At 36.8% G+C, this 27,997-nt stretch overlaps 1 protein-coding gene across 1 annotated transcript; it reads left to right on the forward strand.

Annotated features, from left to right (window-relative positions):
- The first annotated feature begins 1,192 nt into the window (after positions 1–1,192).
- On the forward strand, positions 1,193–27,862 carry VPS2.3 (vacuolar protein sorting-associated protein 2.3). The gene is made up of 11 exons (XM_089372936.1): positions 1,193–1,641; positions 1,841–1,885; positions 3,037–3,071; positions 3,184–3,234; positions 3,339–3,443; positions 3,552–3,623; positions 4,274–4,345; positions 13,606–13,686; positions 13,785–13,820; positions 13,962–14,017; positions 27,494–27,862. The coding sequence occupies exons 1-11, from the start codon at positions 1,608–1,610 to the stop codon at positions 27,543–27,545; spliced, it is 639 nt and encodes a 212-aa protein (XP_089229062.1). The 5' UTR covers positions 1,193–1,607; the 3' UTR covers positions 27,546–27,862.
- Positions 27,863–27,997: the final 135 nt, after the last annotated feature.

Consider the following 27,997-nt stretch of genomic DNA (forward strand, 5'->3'; position numbering starts at 1 on the left):
AAGATGCACTCGAATAAAATGTCACCTATTTTCCTCCTAGTGGCTCGGTGATAACAGAACCCGATATCCTATTAGTGGTTAAGTTTGACTCCTCCAACTCTTAACTATAACTACAATGTCGACTCTTCTAGAGTCTTCTTCATCATGATCGCATGGTTAGCTCCTTCTCCAAGAAAAATGTGGGTCGATGTGGCATTCTCTGAAATCATGGTGGTTAAAACAGGAAGGGCAACTTTCGACTAGCATAACTTTTGCATATGGACTCTAATTGAAGCAATTCTTACACCATTCGAAAGGTATTAGTCTGTGGAATAATGCCAGGGGGTGCCATACTTAAGCCATAAAGTCTTACCCCAAAAAAATGTCGTTTGATGCCTAAAATTGTTTTTGGAAGGTTTTAGACCCCAATTTGCCAAACTGAGACCCACTAGTAAAAATGGTCCTATGAGTTAATTCCTCCACTTTTTCCACTTTGAAAGCATTTGATGAAAAATAATATATTGATCTAATTCAAATCACGTGTTGAGTGAAATATTTCAATGTCAACTATGTATACATTATATAAATTAAATGAAAATAAAAAATTTCTTATGGTTAAAACATTTTGTTAGTGTGTGATTCAAGATGAAGGAGATGTGTAATTCCTTCAATGCTTAGCATAAATTAGACATGCCATGTGTGTATTGAAGAACCAACATATATCCATATTAACCCAAGATCTATCAAGTGCCAAGAGAAATCAAATCTCTTAAAATACAAATATTTCATTAAATTTTACACTTTAAAAAATTTAATATCTCAATACTCCATAAATCTATAACAACTAATTAAATTAACCCATTTACCCTATTAAATAAAATATCCTAAACCAAACATTTTTTTTACTGCATCCTAAACAAAACCACAATTTTGTTTTTTCATTACTAATGCAAAAAAAAAAAAAAAAAAAACAGAGACCGAACGTCATTAGGTCAAAACCTCATATGCAAACATCGAACACCTCGGATACCTTCCATGTAATTGTCCCATGCCACTTAACTTCATTGAGAAGAGAAGAGTGGGCCAACTAGAGTATGCTTGAATTTATAAACCCGTAAAACCCGGAAGCCAAATTAATTATATATATATATATTTTGAAGGATATTTTCATTACATATATAACTTGTACACTACTTCCTAAATTCCTTTCATTTCATTCAAGACGAAGATAAAAAGGTGATTAAAAAGAGAGTAAAATACAAAATTGGGGAAAAGTTAAAACTTGTGTATTTCAAGATAAAACCTCGATTGCAAGGAGAGGAAATCCGGCACTGCACGGCGGATAAATGATCTCACACTCCTAACGGTCACAGAGGTGGCGCGGCTGCACTAATCTGCTCGTCCCACCTGATTTCTGTGCCATTGAAGAGATACCAGTGAAGCAGTGTCAAATTAGATCCGTGGATCGGCCGACGAGTAGCCAGCGACCGCGAATTATTATCAGATTCCAGTAAACAGCCCAGGAAATCGTGGTCTTCAGCTTTGTCTTTAGGGTTTGAGCTGCTTTTCGAGGGTTTGGCACACGGTTCAGCGAAACCCTCGTTTCTGGAGAGGGAATCGGTGCAACCATGAACATTTTCAAGAAAAAAACCACAGCCAAAGGTACGTGTTTGCTTATTTCTAGGCATTGTTACTCAATATCCTGGTATAAGTCCTGGTTTGGCCTCTGTAGTTTCTATTCCTGCTTTCTTGAACTGTTTGCCTCAATTAATACCAAATTCAGCTATGGTTTTGAAGTGAAATGTTTATTTGATCGAGTGAAAATCGTTGTAAATATTTTGGGCGGGTTTTTGGACTGCAGATGCCCTGCGGACGAGCAAGCGGGAGATGCAAGTTGCAACCAGAGGTATTTGCTAAGAATCCGTGACACTTTCTGTTTTTTATCTCCATATTTTGTTGGGAAAATTTTGAGAAGTGCACCGCGATAAAATTTCTCAGTTTATTTGAATAGCCTTCGATATGTAGCTGGAAAAGAAACGATTAAATCAGAGAATGCATATGTTGGTCACCTGCATAGACGAGGGTTGTTTTGACATTAAATTTCACTCGGGGCTGTTTAATTAAGATAAAATCTTAAGTGTCACCTCTACCAGGTCTCATGCTAAGGTTTCTGTTAAGCGTTGGACACTGTTGATTGAAATGTCTTATAATCTTTTAATAACACATCTGATCAAAGACATAATATTTCAGTTAACCTACAGAAACATACTGTGCTGTGTGAAGCAGAACTAAAGCTGCGTTCCACTTGATGCCATTTTAAAAATAGTAAGTGCGTTGGACCACCTGCGTCACACATTAATATAGTGCTGCTTTGTACAGCTCTAATATGAAGAGGAAAGGGACTGAAATGAAAGGTTGTAATGTAAAATATGGCAAGTTTTCTTGTTTTGCACTGTGTGGTATAAGATGGATGTTATTAACGCACGTGCTGGCATGATGATTTTAACCTTAAGACAACTCTTGGGAAGTGACTGTGTGATGTCAGTAAATTAAACAGCTTCTTCTCATATAGGCCACAGCTAATAAATGCATTATTGTAGCAATCTAATGTTGAATTAAGCGTTTGATGAGGGTTGTCCCAAATATCTACAATTTCCAAGTTTCATAAATATCTTGTAGATGCTTCGACAGACCACATAGATTAACTTGAATTTATCAAGTGCATATTTTTCCTTTGAATAATGGTTATTTGAAATTTTGAGCTATAAACTTGGAAGGTCTCGCAAATTTTTGAAACTGTGCAGTGTGGACCACCAAGGCAATTTTAAAAAGGAATAAATACATCATAGTATTGAATATACTCACAAGATTTCCCCCACTTATCATACAAGCACATGTAGCGTGATTATACAACAGATTTTGTCCATGTTAAAGATCAGAATATTACTGATCAATCTTCACTAACTAAATGTCCCATTATTCTGACGTTTGAAGTACTTAATTTGCTAGCAATTGTCAGGTTGGCTTCTTCATAACAATGTCTCTTGAATGTTTCAGGTATTGAACGAGAGATAGCGTCACTGCAATTAGAGGTTTGTGTTTCTAAGATTAGTCACTGTTGGAGAAGGTAACTTCAAAGCAATGTAAATTTCCTGTGTGAGAGTGTTCCTAAGTTGTGTTTGTGGTTGGAAATCTTGATGGCAGGAGAAAAAACTTGTTGCTGAGATAAAAAAGACTGCAAAAACTGGCAATGAGGTGAGAAGGTTATATATTTTTCAAGATGTTATCATTACCAATTCAATAAGTTCATAGTTCTAAGTTTCTGTTATACTTAAAACTTGATTTATGCGCATGTAAAGGCTGCCACAAAAATTTTAGCTCGCCAACTTATCAGGTTAAGACAACAAATAGCTAATTTGCAAGGTAGCCGTGCCCAAGTGCGTGGAGTGGCAACACATACACAGGTGCAAATTCTGAAAACTGGGACCTGCTGTTAATATTTTAATGCATATAATGGCATTTCTTTTTTGCTTTGGAAGTGATTGCTTGACAGAGTTTTATTATTTCAACAGGCTATGTATGCAAACACCTCTGTTGCTACAGGGATGAAAGGTGCCAGTAAGGCAATGGCAGCCATGAATAAGGTATGGATGAGTTTTTGGATGTTTAGGCCCCACTTTTTCTGTGGTGAGCCAATATTACCTGCTGAATAAAAGATATTACTAAACTTATTTGAATTGAAGTATAGAATAAAGCTAAGGATCTATTTTACAGTCCTTAAATCAGCATTTATGTCAGTCTTATAAAGTTTCCAGCTATGAAAGTTAAACTCGTGTAAATTCATTATAGTATTTCAATTAGTGTTCATTCAGTCTTTATTTGGTCTCACGTGATCACTGCTTCCTTACTTTTCGTTCTACTTAGTTATCTCTTGGTTTCAATTTCTTAGATGGGGCTTGGAGTCTCATTCTTTTAGTGCTGATGCAGATGAAACATTATGATGTAGTTTCAAATAGTGTATGCATTTAGGCTCTATTTGGGTTTTACATAATCACTCCTTCCTTTCTTAGTTTCAATTTCTTAGATGGTGCATAGGGTCTTGTCCTGTCCTCTTCTGTGAGTGCCTATGGATATGAAATACTATGATGTACTTTCACATTCCTATTAGCCAGTTTTAGCTACCTCTGGACATCAATATAATCTTTCTTTCTCTCTGATTTATACTGGATCTGAGTAATTTCTATGATCACAAACATGGGGTAATTAATTTTTTGTAAATTTATTGGTTGGATAGCAAATGGAGCCAGCGAAGCAGGCTAAGGTGATGCAAGAATTTCAAAGGCAGACAGCACAAATGGATATGACGGTAATATCTTATAGTAAATTATTTGTTTCTAGTTTCTTGAAATTATATTTCAGGGTCTTATTTGATTTATTTGTAGTAGTTTCTCTGAAAGCTACTGATAATTTGAGGACACAAGTTTTGATTATTTGATGATTCACATGATTCTTTAACTTTTGCTACCTGTCCATTAATAATATCTTCTTCAAAGTCTCCATTTGCTTTTATATTTTCATGCCTTTCATTTTGCTATAATTTCTTTATCGGTCTTTGTGCTTTTAGATTTATCTTTAAGGTAGTGAATGAATATTAAAAGTTGTCTCGTGGACAGTCTAGATTATCCGGTTAATATTTTTCAGAGAGACATTCATTATATCAATCATGAAGGATGTTGTTGCATCTAGATTCTTAATTTTGTTTTCCTTGGAGATAAATCCCTGGGAAGCATTTGGGTACTTCCCCACATTTTGAGGATGGTACCTAATGTAAAGCATCCAGTGTAGATTTGGTGCACCTGATTCCTTGGGAATTGAACTGGGGACATGCAAGCGTGCTAGATTACTGGCAATGTCTTGGCAGAAGTGGCACAAACTGATTGAGCTAACCCTTGGGGCTATCTTGATTTTTTATTAAGACAGTCATTCATATTGAATAAGAAAATATGCCTAGATTTCCAAGTGAAAATCCCTGTATGGAAGCCACAACAAATTATTTCTTATATTCTTTTTTTTGGTTGATAAGTGGGTGAATCCTGAAAATCACTCTTACCTTGTGGCTGAGAGGCCACGACTCAGGGGCATCTAAGCCGTCAAATTCACCCGGGGATTGCACCCGGCCTGAGCCGCACTAGCGGAAACCTTGCTGGATTTTTTGGTATCGGCGAGACTAGAATCGGTGACCTTTTGATTACGGAGCGCCTTAACAGCGCACTCCTTCACCGACTGTTCTAAATCTCTTTGATAAATTATTTCTTATATTCATCTTTAAGGTAGTGAATGAATATTAAAAGTTGTCTCGTGGACAGTCTAGTTTATCCTGTTAATATTTTTCATAGAGACATTGATTTCATGAAGGATGTGGCTGCATCTAGATTCTTAATTTTGTTTTCCTTGGAAATAAATCCCTGGGAAGCGTTGGGGTACTTCCCCACATTTCGAGGATGGTACCCAGTGTAAAGCATGCAGTGTAGATTTGGTGCACCAGATTATTTGGGAATTGAACTGGGGACATGCAAGCGTTCTAGATTACTGGTAATGTCTTTGCAGCAGTGGCACAAACTGATTGCGCTATTTTTTATTAAGACAGTCATTCATAGTGAATAAGAAAATATGCCTATATTTCCAAGTGAAAATCCCTATATGGAAGCAATAACAAATGATTTCTTAATTTCTGTGATAGGATGCAGAAATAACCTAGTTAATTTCGAGGATGGTACTTAGCGTAAAGCATCCAGTGTAGATTTGGTGCACCTGATTCCTAAATTGAACTGGGGACATGCAAGCGTGCTAGATTACTGGCAATGTCTTGGCAGCGGTGGCACAAACTGATTGAGCTAACCCTCGGGGCTATCTAGATTTTTTACTAAGACAGTCATTCATAGTGAATAAGAAAATATGCCTATATTTCCAAGTGAAAATCCCTGGAAGCCATAACAAATGATTTCTTAATTTCTGTGATAGTCGATGCAGAAATATACTACTGGTGAGCTTTATAGCAAAAGTGCTGATAAGGAAGAATTCACTAAAATTGTGTTTTGCTGTGGTTTATCCAGAAATTACGTAAGGACTTTGTATTTTGCTTTCTGTTTTCTTAACATGTACTCCTGATATGGCGGGGGGGGGGGGATACGTTTGGCGAAACATTTCCCTATTGCGGGGGACGTGTTTCCCCAAAAGGAGGGCTTTTGGGTGTCCCCCCAGAAAAAGGGTGCTCCCAGGCTAAAAAATTTAAAAACAAAAAGCCAAAATATAAAATAACAAAAATGATACATAAAAATACCTCGCCTTGCTTTCACTTCTGTTTACTTTCACTTCTTGGTGCTCATTTTATTTTCAATCTTCATTGTCCATTGTTAATATTTAGTTTTCACTTTTGATTCTGGACTCCAGACTTTGATGTCCTCATATTGTGTCTTTGACTTGTGACTCTTTTTCAGTATCAGTATCTACTATTTTTCTTAGTACTAATTAGATTCTAGAATGATGAAGTTAAATCAATGTATCAATATTTTACTACCTTTGTTTTCATTTATGTTTTATGAATCAATGTGTTTCATTATTAAATCTAAATCTTGTGACTTTTGGGCGCCCCCCAGAAAAGGGGTGCTGCTAGTCAGTCCCCCTAGAAAAGGGGTGCTTTTGGGCATCTCCCTCCAAGCTTTTACCTATTAAGGCTCAAAAATTACAAAACAAAAAGCAAAAATAATATATAAAAATACCTCATCTCACTTTCACTTTTATTTACTTTCACTCCTTGATGCTCATTTTATTTTCATTCTTCATTGTCCATTGATAATTTTTAACTCCAGACTTTGATGACCTCATATTGAGTCTGTGTGTTGTGACTCTTTTTCAGTACCTACTATTTTTCTTAGTACTAATTAGATTCTAGAATGATGAAGTTACTACCTCTGTTTCATTTATGTTTTATGATTCAATGTGCTTAATTACTAAATCTTAATCTAAATCATGTTTATTACATTTACAAATTTGGAATATAGTACTATTTTTCCTTTTTTATTAAATATATACCATTTCTTTTGAAATAAGACCCACATTAGGCACCTTAGAACATGTGGATAAGGCCCATATCAGGAGTGGGGCAAGGCCTATATAGGCTTGTTGTTGACCATGTCGTAGAATCACATGCTTTGATGGCCAATGAGAAGAGCAACAACAATTCTCTTTGGTATCAAAGGTACAAACACTTAATTTTGTTAGTGTCTTTCTTTCTCTTGCTTATGTGTGTACTTGCATGTGCATTTTTTTACATGTTGGGGGAAAAGATTGGTGGATTTAGATACTTAAGGATGGTAGTCTACGAGAGATTATTTAGGAATTGAGTCAATTGAGACGGTAGATTTACATTAAGAATGATGGTTTACTTGGAAAAAATATGAGGTGCGACATAGCCTCAACAACAGAAAGGATAGATTGTGTTTATGGAAAGTTATCTTCATATGAAGACATCATTGCACTAAAATCTATGTCCAAAGGGGCAAGGACTTACTATTGGCCCAACAAACTAGAGGTTATTTACCCACTTCGATTTAGAGAAGCATTGAACAATTTGAGTGAGATGGACAAATAGGGCTTTGGGACTGATATAAATAAAATAAATCCATGGATGTGTAGTTGAGGTTTTGTTGTGAAAAGGATCGCATTGTTTAGGAGGAGAAGTTGGAAAGTGTGCAAGGGAGAATTCTAGAAGAAGGATTAAGAATTGGTAGCCTCTTAGCGAGAATAAGTTGCCGATCTAGTTAGAAATACTAGAAGGGAAGGAAGAGCCTTCTAGACAAAATCAAGGATGAAAATGATAAAATACAACTTTCTTTCAAAGAATTTGAATTTAGGGAGGAACATATCAAGATAAGGTAGATAGAAACATTGGGTGGAGAAAGGTTAGGCATTGAGCGAGATACCTTTTAGATACCAATTATATCCCCATATTTTTTTTTCCTTCACAAGGCATTAGATAGAAACATCGAGCGGATAAAGGCTAGGCATTGAGAGAGATTGATGATGTTAGAAAGCACTAAAAAACTTATAGAAGGCAACATATAAATGAGCTAATCTCAAACATAATTTTTAGTCAATATCTCATAAATTATTATAGTAGAGAAAGATTTCCAAAATGTAGCATTTTCACTAGGAAAAGGGCACTTAATTATTTATCATCATTATGATAAATGGTTCATTTTAGCCCGGCCAATAATCAATAAGGGAAGCTCAGTACTCTAGAATTGATAGATCCTAGACATATACACATTGCACTCTTGGGAGGAGGTCAATAAAGAAAATTTCAGTTTTAGTTTATAGATATTCTTCCTAGAGATCGGGTGAGAATCTTTGAAGTGTTGGGCTTCCAAAAAAAGTTACCTTTTAGATACTGATGATCCCCATAAAAAGATTTCCTTCATACGGCATTAGATAGAAACATTGGCCGGAGATGCATCATCATAAATAAGTTCCAACAACATTGTATGAGACGCATCATCAAAATATACAGGGTGGCCTATCTTGTCTCAGCTTCTTTAAATAACTCAACTCTAAATTAGAAAATTCCTTGAAAGTATCTTGGAACATGTGGTGGTTTATGATGAAATTAACCACTATCCTTCTCAACAAAGCGTACAATTGAAGGCATTTTGAGTATAAATATGTTGGAGAGAGTCTATGTACCAGTGAAACATGAATCTCCAATTGCGAGTCAAACTCTGTACTTCCCTCAAACGATTTGATTCAACTCTGCATGAGTCAAACTTGCGTTGACCGAGTTTGACTCATGGTGTAATAGAGTCGTAGTGTGCAGTGTGCTCCAGTGTAGCTTCAGTGTGTGCTCTGTCAGAGATTTCAGTAGCAAACCATTATCATATCATTTCATCAACAATCAAAAGATTTCAGTTACTGATTTTTACTGATTAGTGTGCAATATTTTATAAACTTTTAGAAGCAGATGCTCCAGGTTCTATGTAGTCACTGGTTAGGAGATAGGACTCAGTTACATTGGATCATTTTTGGACTGATATATGCATTGTTTGGACATGGCTTTATTAAATATCAATGAATTTTTATTTTTATTTTTTTAAATTCAATTTATGTATAGATATTTATTTATTGAATTCAACGATTATTTTCCAATTTCCCCCCAATCCGATTAAAACTCTTCGGTCTTTTGCCTTGGCGATTCCGAGTGTAGTAACATTGCTATGTACTGTACATAAAATATAAACAGGTGCAACCTACTGCACCAAATAGAGTCCAATTTTCTCAATCATCTGTGATAAAACTTCTGAAATGAGCAGTCTTTATTAAGTAATGGTACTGACCAACGACCTATGAGCATTGTTAGTCCATCCATAGAACTAATGGAAGCCCCAGATTCATTCCAACTGTATTTTATACTATTCAAGCTTCTTGCAATTAGAATCCTCTCTTTAGAAAACAGGGTTGTTCACACCTTCTCGTAGTTGGGGTCCTTGTATGCACTGAGTTCTTGATTGACAACCCATTGATGTTGTTTCAATATGGTGAATGGCAACACTGAATGGGATCCTGCATGCATAAATGCACCTTGCAACACTGCTATTAGTTTCTTCCTGTTCTCCAATGACCCGCAAGATGTCCATCTGCCATCTGACCTTTATGTGGTCTTTGCTTCTTGGACAACCAATGGTGCTTGACTTTGAATTACTGACCCAAATCTTCAAGGAGGCATTCTTCTTTACTGTTTTTATTTTCTATGTTGAAACTTCCTATTCTCTCTTATGCATGGGAATCTGGGTTGCATGCAAATGTATTTTTACAAAGTTCAGTTGCCATTATTAGGTTCATGCAAATGATGCACCCTGACATAAGTGTAAGACCCTTTGGAAGCCCTCTCACATAGGTTATGCTTCCATTCAAATGTCCCTCCCTCGGAATGGAAGCCAATTTGGTGACATTATGCTAAAGAGGATACTCACTGTAAGTTTGAGCACTAGCAGCAGTGCAGGCAGGTGTTTTAACTTCCTTGGTTTGGAGATTAAGGTGAAGAGTTAGCCATTTCAGTTTAAAATTGAAGGGAAGTTTGCTGCTGCATGCAAAAGCTTGCTTTACAACACTCACGTTTGCTGATTGCATAGTTCTGCATCAAAATCTGTGACAAAAATGGCTGCTGGTTGCTGCTGCATACAAAAATTTGATGGACAGCACTCAAAAGCTTGCTGGTTGGACTCAAATCTGCTTCAAATTTGTTCTGTTGCTGCTACACAAAATGAGTCTGATGAATTCAAAGATTTCCCATCTGCACTCTAAATCTGTGCCAAAATCACCCCCAAATTCCCACAAGCACTCTCAAGGACTCAAACATAGCTGAGAAAATAATGGTAAGTAATGAATTAGTTCTCACGTGTTATAATTAAAAAAAAATTGCTCTCAAAACCGTAGCACTTCGCAAATTCGTTTTTATAAATTTTTAAGTCCAATGAATTCTCAATTTTGAACTGAGTGGGATTTTCTTTCTGCTGTTAAATGCTTGGCATGGGCCCCACATTCCTTGTTGAGACAGCAGAATGAAAAACAATATCAACATTTCCAGCCATTTTTAGGCCAGAAACATCTGACGATTACAAGAGATGTCTGGTAAATTTTCACATTGGGATGGCTGGCTATCATTTCCACTTTGGGGTGGCATGCTAAACTGACATTGCGCAAGTTGTGATCCACCTTTTCCACTTGGGAGGGGTTTGGTCATGCTTTTGAAGGTTTTGCAACTGGGTCTTTTTGTAACTATTGGAAAGGTGGTCCTCCAAGTAGTCTTCTTTTGTTCATGACTACAATGACTTCACTCTTGTCCTCCTTGGAGATGACTATTTGGATTTTTTTTAAAAAGCTTTAAGGGCCCAAATCACTCTTCTTTGCTAAGCTTATGCTTATGTGGTTTTGTGCTTCTCAATACCACCGTGCAATCTTGTCCAATATCCTCCACGATATCAGCAGGTAAAACCTTGATGCTTCCATCAATACATAATATCTCTCAATGAAAATTCTACTTGGTGCCATAGCAAAGCCCAACCCCGTTCTAGAAGCTTAATGGTGGCATGGTCAAACTTATGGTTGTATAGATTAACAAGAAGTTTCTTTTGTTCATCTTTTTCACAAATACCTTTTGGCTGGCTATCATTTCCTCTTTAGGACACAACCCAAACAACCATTGTGCAATATGCGATGCACCTTTTCCACTTGGGAAGGGCTTTGGTCACGCTCTGTAAGTTTCTGCAACTGGTTTTGCACCGTGTTGTTACCTTTATTCACCCTGATTTTCATTATTGGCCATAAATTGGAAACCTTCCAAGTTCTGTGTTCTTGCAAGTGCTTTTAGCTTTCTGGAATCAGTTTCGATCAAGGTTCATTTCCTTGCCACTCTGGGGTATGTGGCATTCATTCCGATTTACATTATTCATGAATTCCAGAATTAAAGTCCTTGGCTGGGCACTGTCTGTTCTACTTGGCCGCCAAGACTGAGTTCTTTCAATACTACTGTGGTGTGAAACTTTGTTATGGATGAGTCTGCAAACTTCTTGTATTTTTATCCACCATTTTCTTTTCTTCTCGATCTGCTTTAAGTGCTGTGCAATGCATCAATTCCAGGCCTAAGGACTGGATTTATCTTATTTGCCAAATCCATGTGGAGATTCAATAGCCTCTAGGAGATTTAATCCAAATCAAATTGTGCCCTTTGAATTTCTGACTGCATGAGAGCCATGAACATGTTATTGAAACTTGTTCCTGCTGTTGTGAAGTGGGACGGGAGATCGTTGCAATTGTTGGGGATCACTTTTTTGTCTCTAAAATTTTCAAGAACAAAAGTTATTTTTTTTCTCCATGCCATCTTTAAGTGCAATTTCCCAAATGAGTGAGATTTCCCATAGATATCCTGCACATACAGGTCTATGGTATTATATCTCAAACTACTATGGTTGGAATCAGTGCTGGTTTAATTTGAGCCGTCTCATCTTCTGGATGACGAGGAACGATAATAAGTATTAAGTATAATATCCTACTAAGATGATTGACAATGTTCTTTAAAATGAGACAGCTTCTGGATGATAAGAACAGATGGTAGATGTAATATCTTACTAAGAGATAATGCAGAGTTTGTTAAAATAAGATCTTGGATGTGGTATGGTAACTTGATTTGGCTCATGTTAGTTTGCATTGATGTGGTCAATGGTGCAAGGCTAGATGGTAACATATGAAGTGTGTCATATGATAACTGATGATAACATATGAAGTGTCTCATATGATAACTGATGACTTTTCCTAAAGGATGTGAGTACTGAATTGACAATCCATAAGTGAACCCCAATCAAAGCAGTTACATGGGAAAATAAACAACTTAGATGTCCTGTTTGAATGTAAAATCCATAGAAGTCTGTGGGAATCAATCCAACTTTATCTGCTAGGATTTTGGATGTAAAGAATAGGCAGCTCTATAAAAGTTAGTCTAGAATGTTAGGCCAACTATGATTTTAGAATCATGACAATAGCAAAAGAGACTAACTTATCTAAACATAAATGAAAGAGAATATGGAAATCCTAGAAAATGGGAAGAACTTTGTTATATGTCCCAGCAATTGGCATTAGAGGGAGCTCAATTTAAAAGGATCTAGGAGGAGTTTTAAATGTGTGTAAAGAGGTGTAAGAGGGCGATTTTCTTTTCATTGCAGTTATTTGGGATAATGCTCCAATAACGAGACTAAAGTTTTAGTTTATGGTGCAAAGGCAAATTGTGTTCATTTGTTTATTTGTCAAGAGATTCTATTTTTCTTATTGCCAAAGTTGTCATGGTTGTCAAAATGTATATAGTCCTCATCATCATTCTCTGTCTCATTAGTGGTTACTATTCATTTGAGGGCCATTAATTGAATGTTAGCATGTTTTAAAATGGGAGTTCTCTTGATATGCCATTTTCTTTGCTAACACTAATCATGATTTTAGCCATTTTTCAGTAGTCACTTGCATGATTTGTTATTTTTTAATATCTCTTTGCGACTTTTGGTTGTCTGCATCTTGCTGATTATTTTTCCTTGCACTAATAGCTACAAAAACAAGATTTACAATCCTTTACTTAGCAGAATCTTCAATAGTTCTACTTTGCCGTAGTTTGAAGTAAAGTGCACATCCATTGGATTATATCTGTAAGAAATTTTTTATTCAACAGCTGAATGTTTTGCCTAGTTAATAAACATATGTGAAATTGCCTCCACTAATGGTTGTGATATCTTGCAAAATACACAATTTTGTTAAATTGACAAGAAGCTGCCAAATATGATGCAGTGGCAGTTCTTTCTTTGCTTCTTGAAGTAAATTAGTTCATTCTCCGTTCCCATGATTCTTTGATTGAACATTGAATTGCTTTCATGTTCAGAGCAATGTCTTTTTCTAATACTTACAATTTCTCTTAGATATAATGCTATCCTACAGTAATAAGAAAAGTGGCATAGAGGAGATTGGAAAATATTTTATTAGGAGATTATTATTTTCGTAATTGTAATATGCCTGATATGGATCACTCATGTGCAGACTGAGATGATATCAGGTTCCATTGATGATGCTCTAGATAATGATGAGGCTGAAGAGGAAACCGAGGAGCTTACTAACCAGGCATGTCTTTGATATTCATGTTCTCACATGTGTGATAGTTTTATTTTGTGATTATAGGTTAATAATACTTATACTTTGATTGTTTTGCCTTATTACAGGTGCTAGATGAAATTGGAATAGATATTGCTTCCCAGGTTGTTTCTCTTTTCCTTTCACAGCATGATACTCATAGTTAATGAATCTATGAAATTGAAATTTGATTGTGGTTTTGTTATATTAGTTTCATGCATGTGTTAATGCCTATATTTATACTTCTGGTTTTGAAATTGTGACAGTTATCATCAGCACCCAAAGGCAAGATTGCTGGAAGGAGAGCCCAAGGCGTTGGCAGGTAAAATATACCCACTTCTGATAGTCTTTCTCATGTGGATTTTGTCTCTAATGATGATTTTAGGTCGAACCTTTGGGTATTGGAAAACATGCATATGTGATGTTCATAATGTGACTACCTATATCGTGAGAGGATATGAAACATAATACTATATAGTGCATGCACATTGTTTTAGGACCCAAATGAAATCTATTGTGTATATAATGTACATGTATTATTATAGTATTCTTACGTTTTAAGGCCAGTTCACTTTTTTCTCCAGAATCGAGGCTTGTTAATTAGCCTTACGTATATAATGTGTATCATTGTTATAGGATCCTTACTTTTAAGTTTATTTCTCTTTCTTCTCAAGAATTATGGGGATTGTGTCTTAATGACGATCTTAGGTTTGAACTTTTGGGGGTTAGAAAATATGCACATGTGATGTTCATAATGGTATTGCCTATTGCAAGGTGATGAAATACAATATTTTATGGTGCATGTGCCTTGTTATAGGGCCCCCAATGAAACATAATGTGTATATAATGCACGTGCAATGTTATATGATTCTTATGTTCTAAGATTATTTCTTTTTCTTCTCAAGAATGTAGGCTTGTTAACTAGCCATCCTCTGGATGGAGGATGGCTCAACTACTTGTCATAATAGCAGTTGGTAAACTTGATGTATTCAATTGAATTTCAACTTGTGACATATGGCTTCCTCATTGGCAACATGACTCTGGTGGATGGTTCAGTGCAATGTTACCGCAACAACCTCCTAGGGGTTGTTTTCACATCAAAATCTTGCTCCAATAAATTGGGAGCATGCTCTAGGCCCTTTTGGTTCACCCCTTGCCATTGTTGGGAGCACAACACACCCTTGGATGCTCTTAGACCCAAGAATCATGCTCCTTAGGTGCTCCTTCCCAAGTTCTTGATACTCACCAAAACGGCCATTTTTTTAAAATTTTGCCTTTTGGACCTTTTTGATCGCCATACTTCAATTAAAATATGTTAAAATTGGCAACTAGGCCCAAATTCCACTTTGGACAGCTCCTCTGGGGAAGATAATTGCAATAAAGATTGTCTCATTTGGACAAGTGGAAGTGTGATTTTGAATTTTTGTATTCTCTCATGCAAATTACTAAGGTCAGCCTCTCCTATATGTTGGTTCATTAAGACCAATGGACACGTCTCTTGATCCCATCGAATAGTATATATAGAAGTGCTCCCTCACATCATAACATATAACATATCTCTCTGAAATGGCCGCAGATAGAAGGTTAGCTCCAGTGAATAAGCATGGGACTGTTTGTCATTTTGATTGGGCTGCGTTATATGTTGGATTTCTTAAGTTGGAGGCCGCATCCACTGAAGGAATGTTTTGGCTTGTATGAATTCTCTTCTGGGCTCCCTTTACCTTTTTCTTCAGATCCGAGCTATCTTGGAAGATGACCGCATACATTAGGAAGGGTTTTGTGATGTGAAAACCCTTCTCTTTGGTAGGCCGCAATCTCTAGGAATCTACCTCATGCTAGCCGTAGGCTTTATCATGCTACTCAGATGGTCAAAAGGATGATCATAATCTCTGGTTAGCCGCAGACCCTTCTTCATGACAGTTGGTTGGTATTCAGGGTTGTTTATGGGCTGGATTGAGCATTAGGAGGAGGACATTGTGACATTAAGAGAAGCTGCAGCAGTAGGATGCTGTGTATGTGTTTACAAGGGCTGTATGTCACAAGCCCTAACCTGGAGCAGCAAGGGCTAATACAGAAATGGCTTATCCTCCTCATTACTGCCTCAGTATTTCTATTATGATTGGGTCATCTATTGATCTAAGGGATGTGCCTCTGGATGTTCTATTGACAAGTCAATCTTGACTCTACTGTACTATCTCTCCCTCTCTCTCTCTGCTGAACATTTATAATAATAAGAAGAATTGATAAAGGGTTTTCCCCATTATGGGGTTTTTCCCTGGCTTGAGCCATATTCTCGTGTTCTTATGTCTTGGCTTGTCTTCAACATTTATCATTTATGTTCTTTTGTTAGTTACTGTCTTATAATGTTTAATGTGATTGCTAATGGTTTAATGAAGTAACTAACCTAAGCAAAGAACATGTTAACCCTAGATTAACATGGTATCAAAGCTAGGTTGAGGACAAGCCCAAGAAAGAGGGAAAGCAATCTCTAAGAAATACTGACAAGTCTTCATGACCTCCTTTGAAGGTTTCTAATATCTGAGGAAAAGGCGGGTTATCCAGGACCGATTTACTAGATGAAGGAGAACTTTTCTAGGCATGATTACAAGAACATAACTTTTGCACTTAGAATTTAGGATGCATACTTAGGAGATCTAGGTCGTAGTCCTAGTCTAGAAGAGCGAAGAAATTAGAGGAGTAAAGGAACATTATTTTTGGAATCCGAGAAGCCAGGCTATAAGCTCAGTCAAGGGCGAGACCTTTGGGAGAAAAAGTGAAGGTCTGTACATAAAATATGGGGTCTGAATTGACCTCAGAAAGCCAAATTCCAAGTCATCTCAGAGATCTGTAATTATGAAGTTCTATCCATTATTGAAGCTGCAGTCACTATGAAAAGGAACCTAAATTCTTGTGAAGGCATTTTTGAGCTGTCTACCTTTCAAGGCCGTGACATCCAAAAGGAAAACTGAACTGTTATGTCACATTTCTGGGCATGTGTTTAAGAATATATCTCTGGTTGTTAAGCCACAGACCTGCACTAAATCTATACAGTGAGCTAGAAATAGCCCTACCAGCAAGGGAAGAATTAAGGAGCCTCACAAAAGGATAGCCGCAACTATTAGAAGACTATTTATGCAAAATATTAAGGCTGTAGATGACTGGTGATTAGCCCTAACCAGGCCAAGACCAATGGTAAAGAGAGCTGAGTAGCATTTTTGATATGAATAGCCAGGCTGGAAGCTTAAGGTCCGAACTTTATAGAGACCTGTGCATACATATGGAGGCCGAAACCTATAAGTGACAGGGAAACTCAAATTTCTGTCGCTTTGTACATTTTGCAGAAGATGAGATTGTGTATCACAGTTCTAAGGCTATACATACATATATAGCTTGATCAGAGAAATAAAGAGCTGACCTATGGAAACTAGTGACTTGTTCTTATTACAAATGGCATGGATTCACTATGATCTGCAATGGACCACATGACGTCAATATATTGCAGTAATGTTTTAACATATCAACGATGGACATCGCTCTCTATGTCGTGGATCGAAATTACAGTGAGATAAATCTCAATTATGCTCACAATATTACAGTGGTTCGTTTATGGCTTTCAATAAGTGACATCAAAATAATTGTGTGCACACTTACAGAAGCATCTATATATCTTTGCTCATTCTTCTATGGTATCTCTACAGAGGTATCAATATTAAGGTACCTCTACAACGATCAGTTTCTAATTTCAGTGATGGTATATTTTTGACATTACATAGTGAGTGACTTGTCTTGGAGGTCACACAATATTTTCTGTAGTCCGCAGAATGAACACTTATGTTACAGTGAGCTATACACATTAATCATACCTATGATGAATGTACATTGAGTTACAATCTCATTATATGACTCTGAGAGTAACCTCTTCATATGAAAATAACCTCAATCTTTGACCTTGATACATGTATGACCTTGAAATACATCTTCATGTCAGTATATGTATATGAAAATATCCATTGTTGCATTTGAGAATGGTTTGACACACTTTATGAAATGACTGCTCCAGCATCAGAGTTGCAGATCGAATAAGAGTGTTTTCAAATTAGACAAAGAGCATCAGATCTTAACATATCATCTGAAGCAGTGTTAGAGAGATCAAGCATCAAGTAGTTCATTCTCAGGCATTTCTAGTTACATCAGATAATGTATGACTTTTGCGTGAGGTAGGGATGGCATTAGACTTGCAGTCAGTCATACAGTCAGTCAGAATTAGAATAAGTATTGATATGAGAGTCCAGAGGTCATTATTTTGGCAAGTCTCTGATATATGAAAAGTCTGATCTAAGTTGATCTCAGACATCTATCTCTCTGGTCCTCTTCAAAATCCAATAAAGGAAGAAGCACAATCTCCCTGATTGCATCCATAAAGAAAAAGCAGTCTAGAAGACCCAGGACAATGAATTATTACAAACAACAAGAAGTGAAAGCATCTGATTCATTCATCTCATATAGGAATGGTCTTCCTGAAACTTACAAGGATACCTCTCTGTAAAGATTCCTATAAAGCGTCAGTCCTACTATGTGTAGCACAGCCCCATGTATGACATCTTAGCGAACGTAGCTCAGCATTATCTATGTGTTAAGGCCTAGGGAAAAGTGTCCAAAATTTATTTTTACTTTTCTCCTAAAGTGACTTTATAAGTGGTAAAGTCAATTTAATTTTAAAGTGACTTTATAAGTGGTAAAATTACATTCTAATTTAAAGGTGATTTTATTAAAGTCCATGAAGAATTAGAAGGTGAAAAAGTGACTATGGACATAAAAGGCTAATTGGGTCTTTATTTAAGTGGGTGAGATAAAAAAAATAAAAAGTGAGAATTAAATGCACATATATTCTTATCCCAAGATCTAAATGAATCTCAACCATTAGATCTTAGGGTAACAACCCAAAAGATCATTTAGAGAATAAAAAGAGAAAAGAAGAGAAACAAATTATTCATTCTTTCATGGGCATTTGAGAGAAAGAGAAGAGAGAGCAAGGAGAAAATTTCTGAGCAGTGAGGAAGTGAAGGAGAGCAACAAGAAGATATTTCAACAAATCTGGGAAGCAGCATTTATTGGCACGCATCCCAAGGAAAAACCGTACAGCAGGAGAAAGACACAGAAATCGAGGAAGAGGGACAGCAAGTTTTGGGCACGTTTTTTGAGGCTGGCTGTACAACATTTAATGCTATTTTATTGCTGTAAAAATTTCTGTTTTGGAGTGCAAGCACGGAAATCGAGATAAGTTGTTATTTGTGGTTGCTGGAATTTTTACTGTGTATTTTAGTTTTTCTATAAAAGTATTTTCAGAAATAAAGAAAAGCTCTCAAACTAGTTTTCTCCAAGAGTTGTAGGGGGGTTTTTCCAGGGTCACATTGACCAAAAATCACTATGTTATTTTTTGGTGTGGCTGCCATAATTTTGTTGTGTTTTATTTCTGCAATTTCAGCAGTTGTGAAATCTCTAAATTTGTGTTTTCAGAAAAATATTGTCATTTCTAGATTTTAGAATTTTTATCATGCTTGGATTTAAAACTAAATGCATGGAGTGATAAGGAAAACTGATAACCGGAGTGGGGGTTGAAATTTCTTCACTATGTTCTATTATTCGTCTAGTTTCATGTATGCTATCATTATAAGTTCAGTGGATGATTGTATTATAGTCTTGAGGTCATCTATTATGAAGCGACATGAATCTGTCAGTGGCAACTTATGATAAGGAGTGCAGCTCACATGAAGTCCTCATACTTAAAGAACAACTTGTAACATCTCTCTATATCTATTAGCGTGCAAACAAAGGTACCTTGATGAAAGTGCATGACCTAAGCACGATTTTAGCATCTTGATTTCTCATAGATATATTGGCCAAGCTGATACACTGATAGCTGTCATCTAGTAATAAAGGATCACAATTATATTGAGATAATCTCATGAGTAAATTTCTTCTTCCTGGGTGAAGAAAGGTTTTAGAATTTCTCTTTGAAGCTTCCTAAAAGTCTGTTTCTCCCATAAGAGAAGTGCTTGATAACCCTCCAGAACAAGACTTCAGAGGGAGCTCCTGATGATCTTGCTTTCATGGAAATGAAGTCATATCAGTCGAGTATGATGGATCAGTAATAGGGTGCAGATGGTTCGATGGTTATGATTAATGCAAGGTTACTCTCCTGATATTCAGAGGGAGTTGACTCTTAGAAGTCAAGATGTAGGACCTTGCTTTGATTTTGAACTTAAAGGTTTGATAAGATGGAAAGTTACTGATTTAGATATAGACAACTTGTGGACCTTGGTAAACACCTAATCAGTCATATGCCATTTTACGAAGATTTTAAGACAACTTATGGTTATGCCTCATAGTTGCTCATTAAGATTTATGCTACTAAGGATTGTTGGACTGGTTGTATGGTGAATGGAAAGAGCACATATAGGTGCTGGATCTCTTAGGACCTCCCCTTTACCTCGTAAATAAATCAAAGATTGAAGTCTGTTGCTCTAGGAACACCGTTGAGGCTGAATGAATAAAGCAACTAGCATGTCTTATTACAACATTTGAGAAAGCTCTTCTGTGAGTCATTTGAACATTTGTTGGAAACCACCATTGCACATCAGGTACCACTTTATTTGGGATATGGCTCAGTGGGGAACAGTCTAGCTTCATCATTGCAGGATGGATGTGCATGACAATAAGGCTTAAAGGATTATGCATCCTCATCAAAATTGACATCTTAGCTGTAAACCATCTTCCATTTAGACAAAATGTAGACTTTGTAAGCCTTATATGTCTCATTGTATCCCAACAAAGTACCATTCAAACTAGAGGGTTCCATCTTGGTTATTTTCTCCCCAACGATATGAATGTATACAAGACAACCAAAAACACCAAAATGTGATACTTGTGGTTTCTCACCAATGAAATATATTTCTGGTGTCTTATCCTTCAATATCTAGTGAGGTTATCAACATCTTCTCAAAACCCCATGATAAGGGCAGGTTTAACTTCCTTCAAAGAGAGGATGGGAGTCTTGGAAAGACTTTACTATCTATGAGGGTCTTGTTTGAACATTGAGCTCTGGGAGCTCCTGGGGGCCTTGGGGTACTTCTTTGAGCTATGAGTGACCATAGGGTGAGTGGTTCACCTTCCTCTATAGGTGCGTTGTGTACAAGGTGAGTGGTTCACCTTCCCTTGTGATACCCCATGGTGGTTGACACATGTGTAGGGTGAGTGGTTCACCTTCCCCTATTTTTGATGACATATGCATAGGATGAGTGGTTCACTTTCTCTTATGGCATATGAGCAAGACGAGTGGTTCACATTCTCCTATGGCATATGAGCTGGACGAGTGGTTCACCTTATCCTGCGGATACCCCAGTGAAAGATGCATTTAGGGATTTGCTTGTGGACATGTCAGTGGGATGTAATTCATCCTTTCCCCACCTGAAGGATGCTTATTTCCTATGATCTGTGGTTGACATGTCGGTGGGATGTGGTTCATCCTTTCCCCACATGTAGGATCCTTCCTACTATTGCTGGTTGGCATGCATGTAGGAAGTGGTTCATCCTTTCCCTACTCTCAGTGATTTGCATGCATGTAAGGTGGTTCATCCTTTCCCCATGATGGTTGTGATGTGTTTGTAGGATGTGGTTCATCCTTTCCCTATGTATGGCTATGATGTATTTGTAGGATGTGGTTTTTCCTTTCCCTACGTGTGATTGTGAGCAGGATGTGATATATTCTTTCCCTGTTGATGTTCTCACACCATCCTACCCATGTAGTTTGGGACACATGGGAAGTACCTCTCATCTAGCCAATGAGTTGGGAAAGGTGGATATGGACCATAGCACTACCAATGGACGCATCATGTACTTCCGTACTCTTTATGTGGACTGAATTTTGTCAGTGGAGAGTGGCAAAGTCTTGTGACTCACTCTCGATTGATTCTTCTTTATTAATCATATCAGTGTTTAGCAAAGTAGAGAAGAGATGAGATATAGAAATGGTTCATGACGATAGGATGACATGATGATCAATGATGATGGATGGATTGGCAGGTGGAATTCTCCCTAGTTGAGAGGGAGTGTTAAAATTGGCAACTAGGGCAAAATTCCACTTTGTACAACTCCTTTAGGGAAGATACTTGCAACATTGAATTTCGCTCTTCCAGAGGACCAAAATCGATATAAAGATTGTCTCATTTGGACAAGCGGAAGTGTGATTTTGAATTTTTGTATTCTCTCATGCAAATTATTAAGGTCAACCTCTCCTATATGTTGGCTCATCAAGCCCAATGGACATGTCTCTTGATCCCATTGAATAGTATATATAGAAGTGCTTCCTCACATCATAACATATAACATATCTCTCTGAAATGGCCACAGATAGAAGTTTAGCTCCAATGAAGAAGGATGGGATTGTTTGTCGTTTTGATTGGGTTGTTTTATGTGCTGAATTTCCTAGGCTGGAGGCTGCATCCAGTGGAGGAATATTTGGGCTTGTATGAATTCTCTTCTAGTACCTTCTACTTTAGATTTGAGCTATCTTGGAAGATGACCACAAACATTAGGAAAGTTTTGTGATGTGAAAACCCTTCTCTTTGGTAGGCTGCAATCTCTAGGAATCTACATCATGCTAGCCGCAGTGTTTATCATGCTACTCAGATAGTCAAAAGGATGATCATAATCTCTTGTTAGCCTTATGCCCTTCTTCATGATAGTTGGTTGGTATTCAGGGTTGTTTATGGGCTGGATTGAGCATTAGAGGAAGACAGAGTGACTTCAAGAGAAGACACAACATTAGGATGCTGTGTATGTGTTTACAAGGGTTGTATGTCACAAGCCCTAACCTAGAGCAACAAGGACTAATACAAAAATGGCTTATCATGCCTCAATATTTCTATTATGATTGGGTCATCCATTGATATAAGGGATGTGCCTCTGGATGTTCTATTGACAATTCAATCTTGACTCTTTATTGTACTCTCTCTCTCTCTGAACATTTATAAGAAGAGTTGATCAAGGGTTTTCCCCATTATGGGGTATTTCTTTGGCTTGAGCCATATTTTCGTGTTTTTCTGTCTTGGTTTGTTTTCAACATTAATCATTTGTGTTCTTTCGTTAGTTACTGGCATTTAATGTTTAATGTGATTGCTAATGGTTTAATGGGATATGGTTGAATGAAGTAACTAACCTAAGCAAAGAACATGTTAACCCTAAATTAACAATCTTTTCAAAACTTATGCAGGTGGCCTATTTTGTAGTTGTAACCCTTTGCTCACGCTAACAATTAGTATAATGCCTATTTCATTCCATAAATCGTAGGTCTACTTGTTAAATGGTTTGAGAATTTGTATGTTTGTAAGTGATAGATGGTTGATAAAATGACTAATCATTAATTTACTATTGATGACATTTCTAACTTCATAATAATGTAGCAACATCTCCTCTTCTTTAAATGATAGATGGTTGATAAAATCACTAATCATTAATTTACTATTGATGACATTTCTAACTTCATAATAATGTAGCAACATCTCCTCTTCTTTAAATGATAGATATAGGGAGCAAAGTTCTTGTGCCGTCCTACTAGACATTTCCCACCAAAGAGTCTTTTGCTTTTATCTTTTAAGCCTTAGTGATTCTTGTATATTTCCAACTTTGTGGCCTTTTTGCTGACAATGTATTAATACTTTTGTACTTTAGTCCCATTGACCTATTTGTGGTCATTCGTTGGACATTAATAGAATTATCTTATCTTATCCAATCTACAAGTAGCACCTCTATATGTATTTTCATATATTTTGTAACTAATTTGGCATTTTGCGTTTTTTAAAATATAAATTCATTATAATATATAAAAATCTCTTGGTCCGCTCCACTCTTGGGGGGGCGGGGCGAGGGAGAACTTGGGAAGTGGTACTCTTGGTGCTCTTGCTCTCACTGGCTCTCGTTTGCACTTTTGCTGTGCTCCTACTTTTTGGAAACCTTGGTTTTATTGATTGCGCTAACCCTTGGCGCTGTATTTTCCATAGGCTATAGTCTATATTTCATTCCTTTATCATGTACTTATGATGTATTGTTAAATTAGTAATGTTTGTGGATGTTCCTACCCCACTGAATAACTACTTTTATCCTATGAAAGTTGTTGGTTCATGTCAAATTGCACCCTCATGATGTGACATCTCTTTTGTTTGTGGCTCCTTTAGAGTAGTAACTTTAATTTTTCTTGAAGATTATGTTTAGAAGATCAATTGCTCTTTAAAGATGCTTTGATACCATGTTAGAATTCCATGCACCCTAGGTCTGGTCTATGTTTTAGCTAGAAAACATAAACACATTGAAAATGCCTAATTTTAAAACTTTTACACAATGGAATATACCAACGATCAAATCAATGATAATACACAAGAATTAATGCCCAAATCTTGTTTATTATCAGTCCATTAAAAAGAAAACTTAGGGCTCCCTTTCCAAGGAAAGTAGCCCTTTACAATCCTTCATAAAGACCAAATACACAAAGAAGAACTTACCAATGTTGCACGACTCATACTTGTATAAGACTTGTCATGCTATTGACTCGTCGAGTCGTTTAAGACTTGTCAAAATACAAAAAAATTGTTAATATATGGTAAACTTTAAGTACAAAAAAGAAACTAATGACAATTCCAATTCCAATTCCAAAACCACAATATATGCAATAATTCATAACATCATCTCATATCTATAAAAGTACAACATAACATATTCGATTTTTGTAAGCAAAACATTTAGATACTGAATAAGAAAAGGACTTGTGATTCCATAATTAAAATAAAAAATGTCAGCAAGTTCAAAATTCAAATACATATGTCATAAATGAGAAATGATTATCTCATAACAATCTTGAGTCTCATCACTCATGGACGACTACGCCTACAATAAGCCCTCATGGAGCTAGTGCTAGCATCAGAAGGCTGAAGCAACTGTGAGGTAGGTGTATTTGGAGTCTCCATTTGAGATGGCAAACTAGAGAGATCCTTAGTCTCTTCATCAAGCCAACTCAAATCAGGTGACGAATCCTCCACAACCCAATCAGACTCTAAATCAATATTATCCAATAAAATTGGATTTTCATCCTTTGGTTGCACTTGTTTTGTGAACATTCGAAGGTTGTAGTAGATAAAAACCAACTTATCCAACCTCTCATGCTCCAATCTATTTCTCTTTTTGCTGTGGATGTGCTCAAACACTGACCAATTGCGCTCATAAGAAGAGTCATTGCAGGGTTGACTCAGAACTCTGATGGCGAATACTTGTAATTGTGGTGCCTCAGTGCCACAATCTATCCACCAATGAGTTGTAAAAAAATAATAGCAAAGATTATCAGTGTGCAATGCCAAATGTATAAAAGAGAACTAGCAAAATTACAAGCTAAGTTCTAACAATTTGCACTTACAAGGCTTTTCTTTCTCCTTGAGACGTTGGCTTGAGCTGAATCCAAACATGCTAGATGCTTCCTTGTACATATCTCGTTGTATGTTGATTTTGTCTTAATACCTTGATCTGGGAACATTTGCTCAATGCATATCATGACACTTCTCATCACCTCGGGATCTCTTTGAATGCTAGACCCCTCATTATAGAGTAAGCTCGGATTGAGATATGCTCCTGCTGCCTGCAATGGTGAATGTAGTTTCCTGTCCCACCTGGAATCAATAATTTGCCATATAGGGAGATATTTAGATTCATTTCCCTTATAGAAAGTCTTGATGGTCTCTTTGGCTATGTCCCCATGCCCTTATAAATGTATCCTGTTGCAGGTTTCTCTCCATCCATCAATCTCAAGACTTTCGTAAGGGGCTCAGTGATGTTGACAATCTCAGTGCCTTTGTCCCACAAACTATCATAAAAGATAGATGCTTTCATAGACAATGCTTTTGGTTTTGTGCTATCTTTCCAAAATACCCATTGCTGGTTACAAAACATTCTTCTCAAAGCTTGGTACTCATACAAAAGGCTTTGGTGGGAAAGAAAGTTTGTAGCAAATTGTGTGACCGCTGGGTGACTAAGCTTACATGGTGTGAATTCTCTCATAAGGTTCAACACCCAAGCATGACTATAAATATACTTGGTAATTTGCTTGCATTCTTGCACAACATCTTGCACCCACTCCAACTTCCCAATGTCCTCTAGTATCAAGTCTATGCAATGGGCAGCGCATGGATTTCAAAAAATGGTGGGATATTTGGCACAAAGCAACCTTCTAGCTGCCACATAATTTGATCCATTGTCCGTGATTACTTGGACAACATTTGCAACCCCAACTTCCTCCACCATATCAGCCAACAATGTAAAAATCAAATGTGCATCTTTTACATTTGTAGATGCATCAATGTATTTTAGGAACATGGCTCCTTTAGGGCAAGCTACAACAAAATTTATTATTGTTGTACCCCTCTGATCTGTCCACCCATCAGACATAATTGTACAACCTGTAAATTTCCATGAGCTTTTAATGCTCTCCAATTGTTTCCTTGACACACTCAAGCTCCTCATCTAGCTCTTTCCCCTAAGTGCATTCTAAGATGGGGCTTTGTATCTAGGTCCAGCACTTGCAATGGCATCCACCATGGGCTGATAAAAATAAGACTTTGAATAGTTGAATGAATGACTGTTATGGTACCAAAATCTCCTCACTGCCATATCTGTCTCCTTCCTCTTCTTTCCATTAAAACTATCAAAGGTTGGTTGAGATCCTGGAGTTGTACGAGGATTGAAGAGAAAAGAGGTTATACCCCTGTTTGCCACAAAACTTGAAGAGGAGTTACAAATACCTGGGCTTTAAATCTGTGTTTCACTCTGAGATGAAGATCTACCTATCCCAACAATCTCATCTTTCGTTTTTTCTCTCTTAGAACTTTCATCTTTAATGGCTTCCAAAGCAGCTGCCATTTCAGTAGAGACTTCATCAAGGCAATTTTGACAACATCCACACCATTCTCAGGAATTCTAGCTAGGTGGTATTTTAGTCTGTTTATGCCTGCATACATTGTGGCATTGCAATAATTGCACTTGACATGTTGGTCATTACCGGCAATGATTCGTTGACCATGTGCCCATGCTGGATCACGAGACTTTATAGAATCCTTTGGTGGCATGGTGACAGAATCTGGAAGAAAAAAAATAAATTTAAATTTTAATTGATATTTTTTTGGTTTTGATTTTTTTTTTAGTTTGTAATTTTTTTGGGCCTGTGGCTGAGTTTCTCAGCGACACAGTGGCCCTGTGTGGCTGAGAAAATGATGCAGAATTACTCTTAATTGATTTGAGTCTAGAGGTTGAAGTTTATTTATGTGACTACTTTTTACTATTGTTGATATGTTTCTCTACCAATTGAAATATCTTTGATAGGGTTGAAATAAAAATAAAGCCTGGGAGTCAACCACATGATCAGCATACTACCAACATGAGTTTCCTGTTTTCTTCTTTTAACCAATAAACTGGGGTCTGATAAATGTGAATTATGGTTCTTCCTCACTACAAATTTTGTAATGACTTGAATCAGATGAATAAACTGCTCCCTAGTTTTAATTCTTACTACTGATATATTCAAGTGACACTCAGTCTAAAGTCGTTTTTACATGCTTTGTCTACATAGTACACATTCCTTTTCATTCTCACGTTCTCTCTTTTTCTGCAATATCTTTTTAACTGTGTAGGATAATCTGTTTTATAGAAGAAACAATGAAGGAAAAACTCTGAAAGAAGACTTTTTTTATTTATTTAATTGCAGTTCTGACGTGGATGACCTGGAGCAGAGGTTGGCAGCCCTTCGCAATGCCTGATTCGAATCCATAGATAAGAGATCGACGTTAAGTGCTATAGTTCGTTTGTATATGCAGAACCATGCTTGGATATAGATCAGTGAGGGGCATAGCATATTTGAAAACAAGTAGGAAGTCTTCTTCAAAGTGCCGTTCTGTAAATGAATTTATTAATGCCATGTTTCTTTCTAAAATAACGTTTTTGTAGTAGTCTGCAATGTGATCAGCGCTAAAGCCTTAAATCCCTTATAATTGCTATATTAAGAATATCAAGTGCTACTTCAATGAGAGAAACATGTCAGTAGTAAAGTACTGCTGAAATTATCACTTTTAACTCATTTCCATGTCATGTTCCTGTTTTCATTAGTTGAATATGTTCTGAGGTTTTACAGGTAGTCACTATTCATGCACCTGATGAAGTTATTCATCCAATTCAATTCATTAGCATAGCTTTTGTCGTCCTATGTACTATA

Source organism: Pinus tabuliformis, chromosome 8, assembly GCF_031772625.1.
Source record: "Pinus tabuliformis cultivar Carrire ecotype Pingquan chromosome 8, CPIR1, whole genome shotgun sequence".
Taxonomy (NCBI): Eukaryota; Viridiplantae; Streptophyta; class Pinopsida; order Pinales; family Pinaceae; genus Pinus; species Pinus tabuliformis.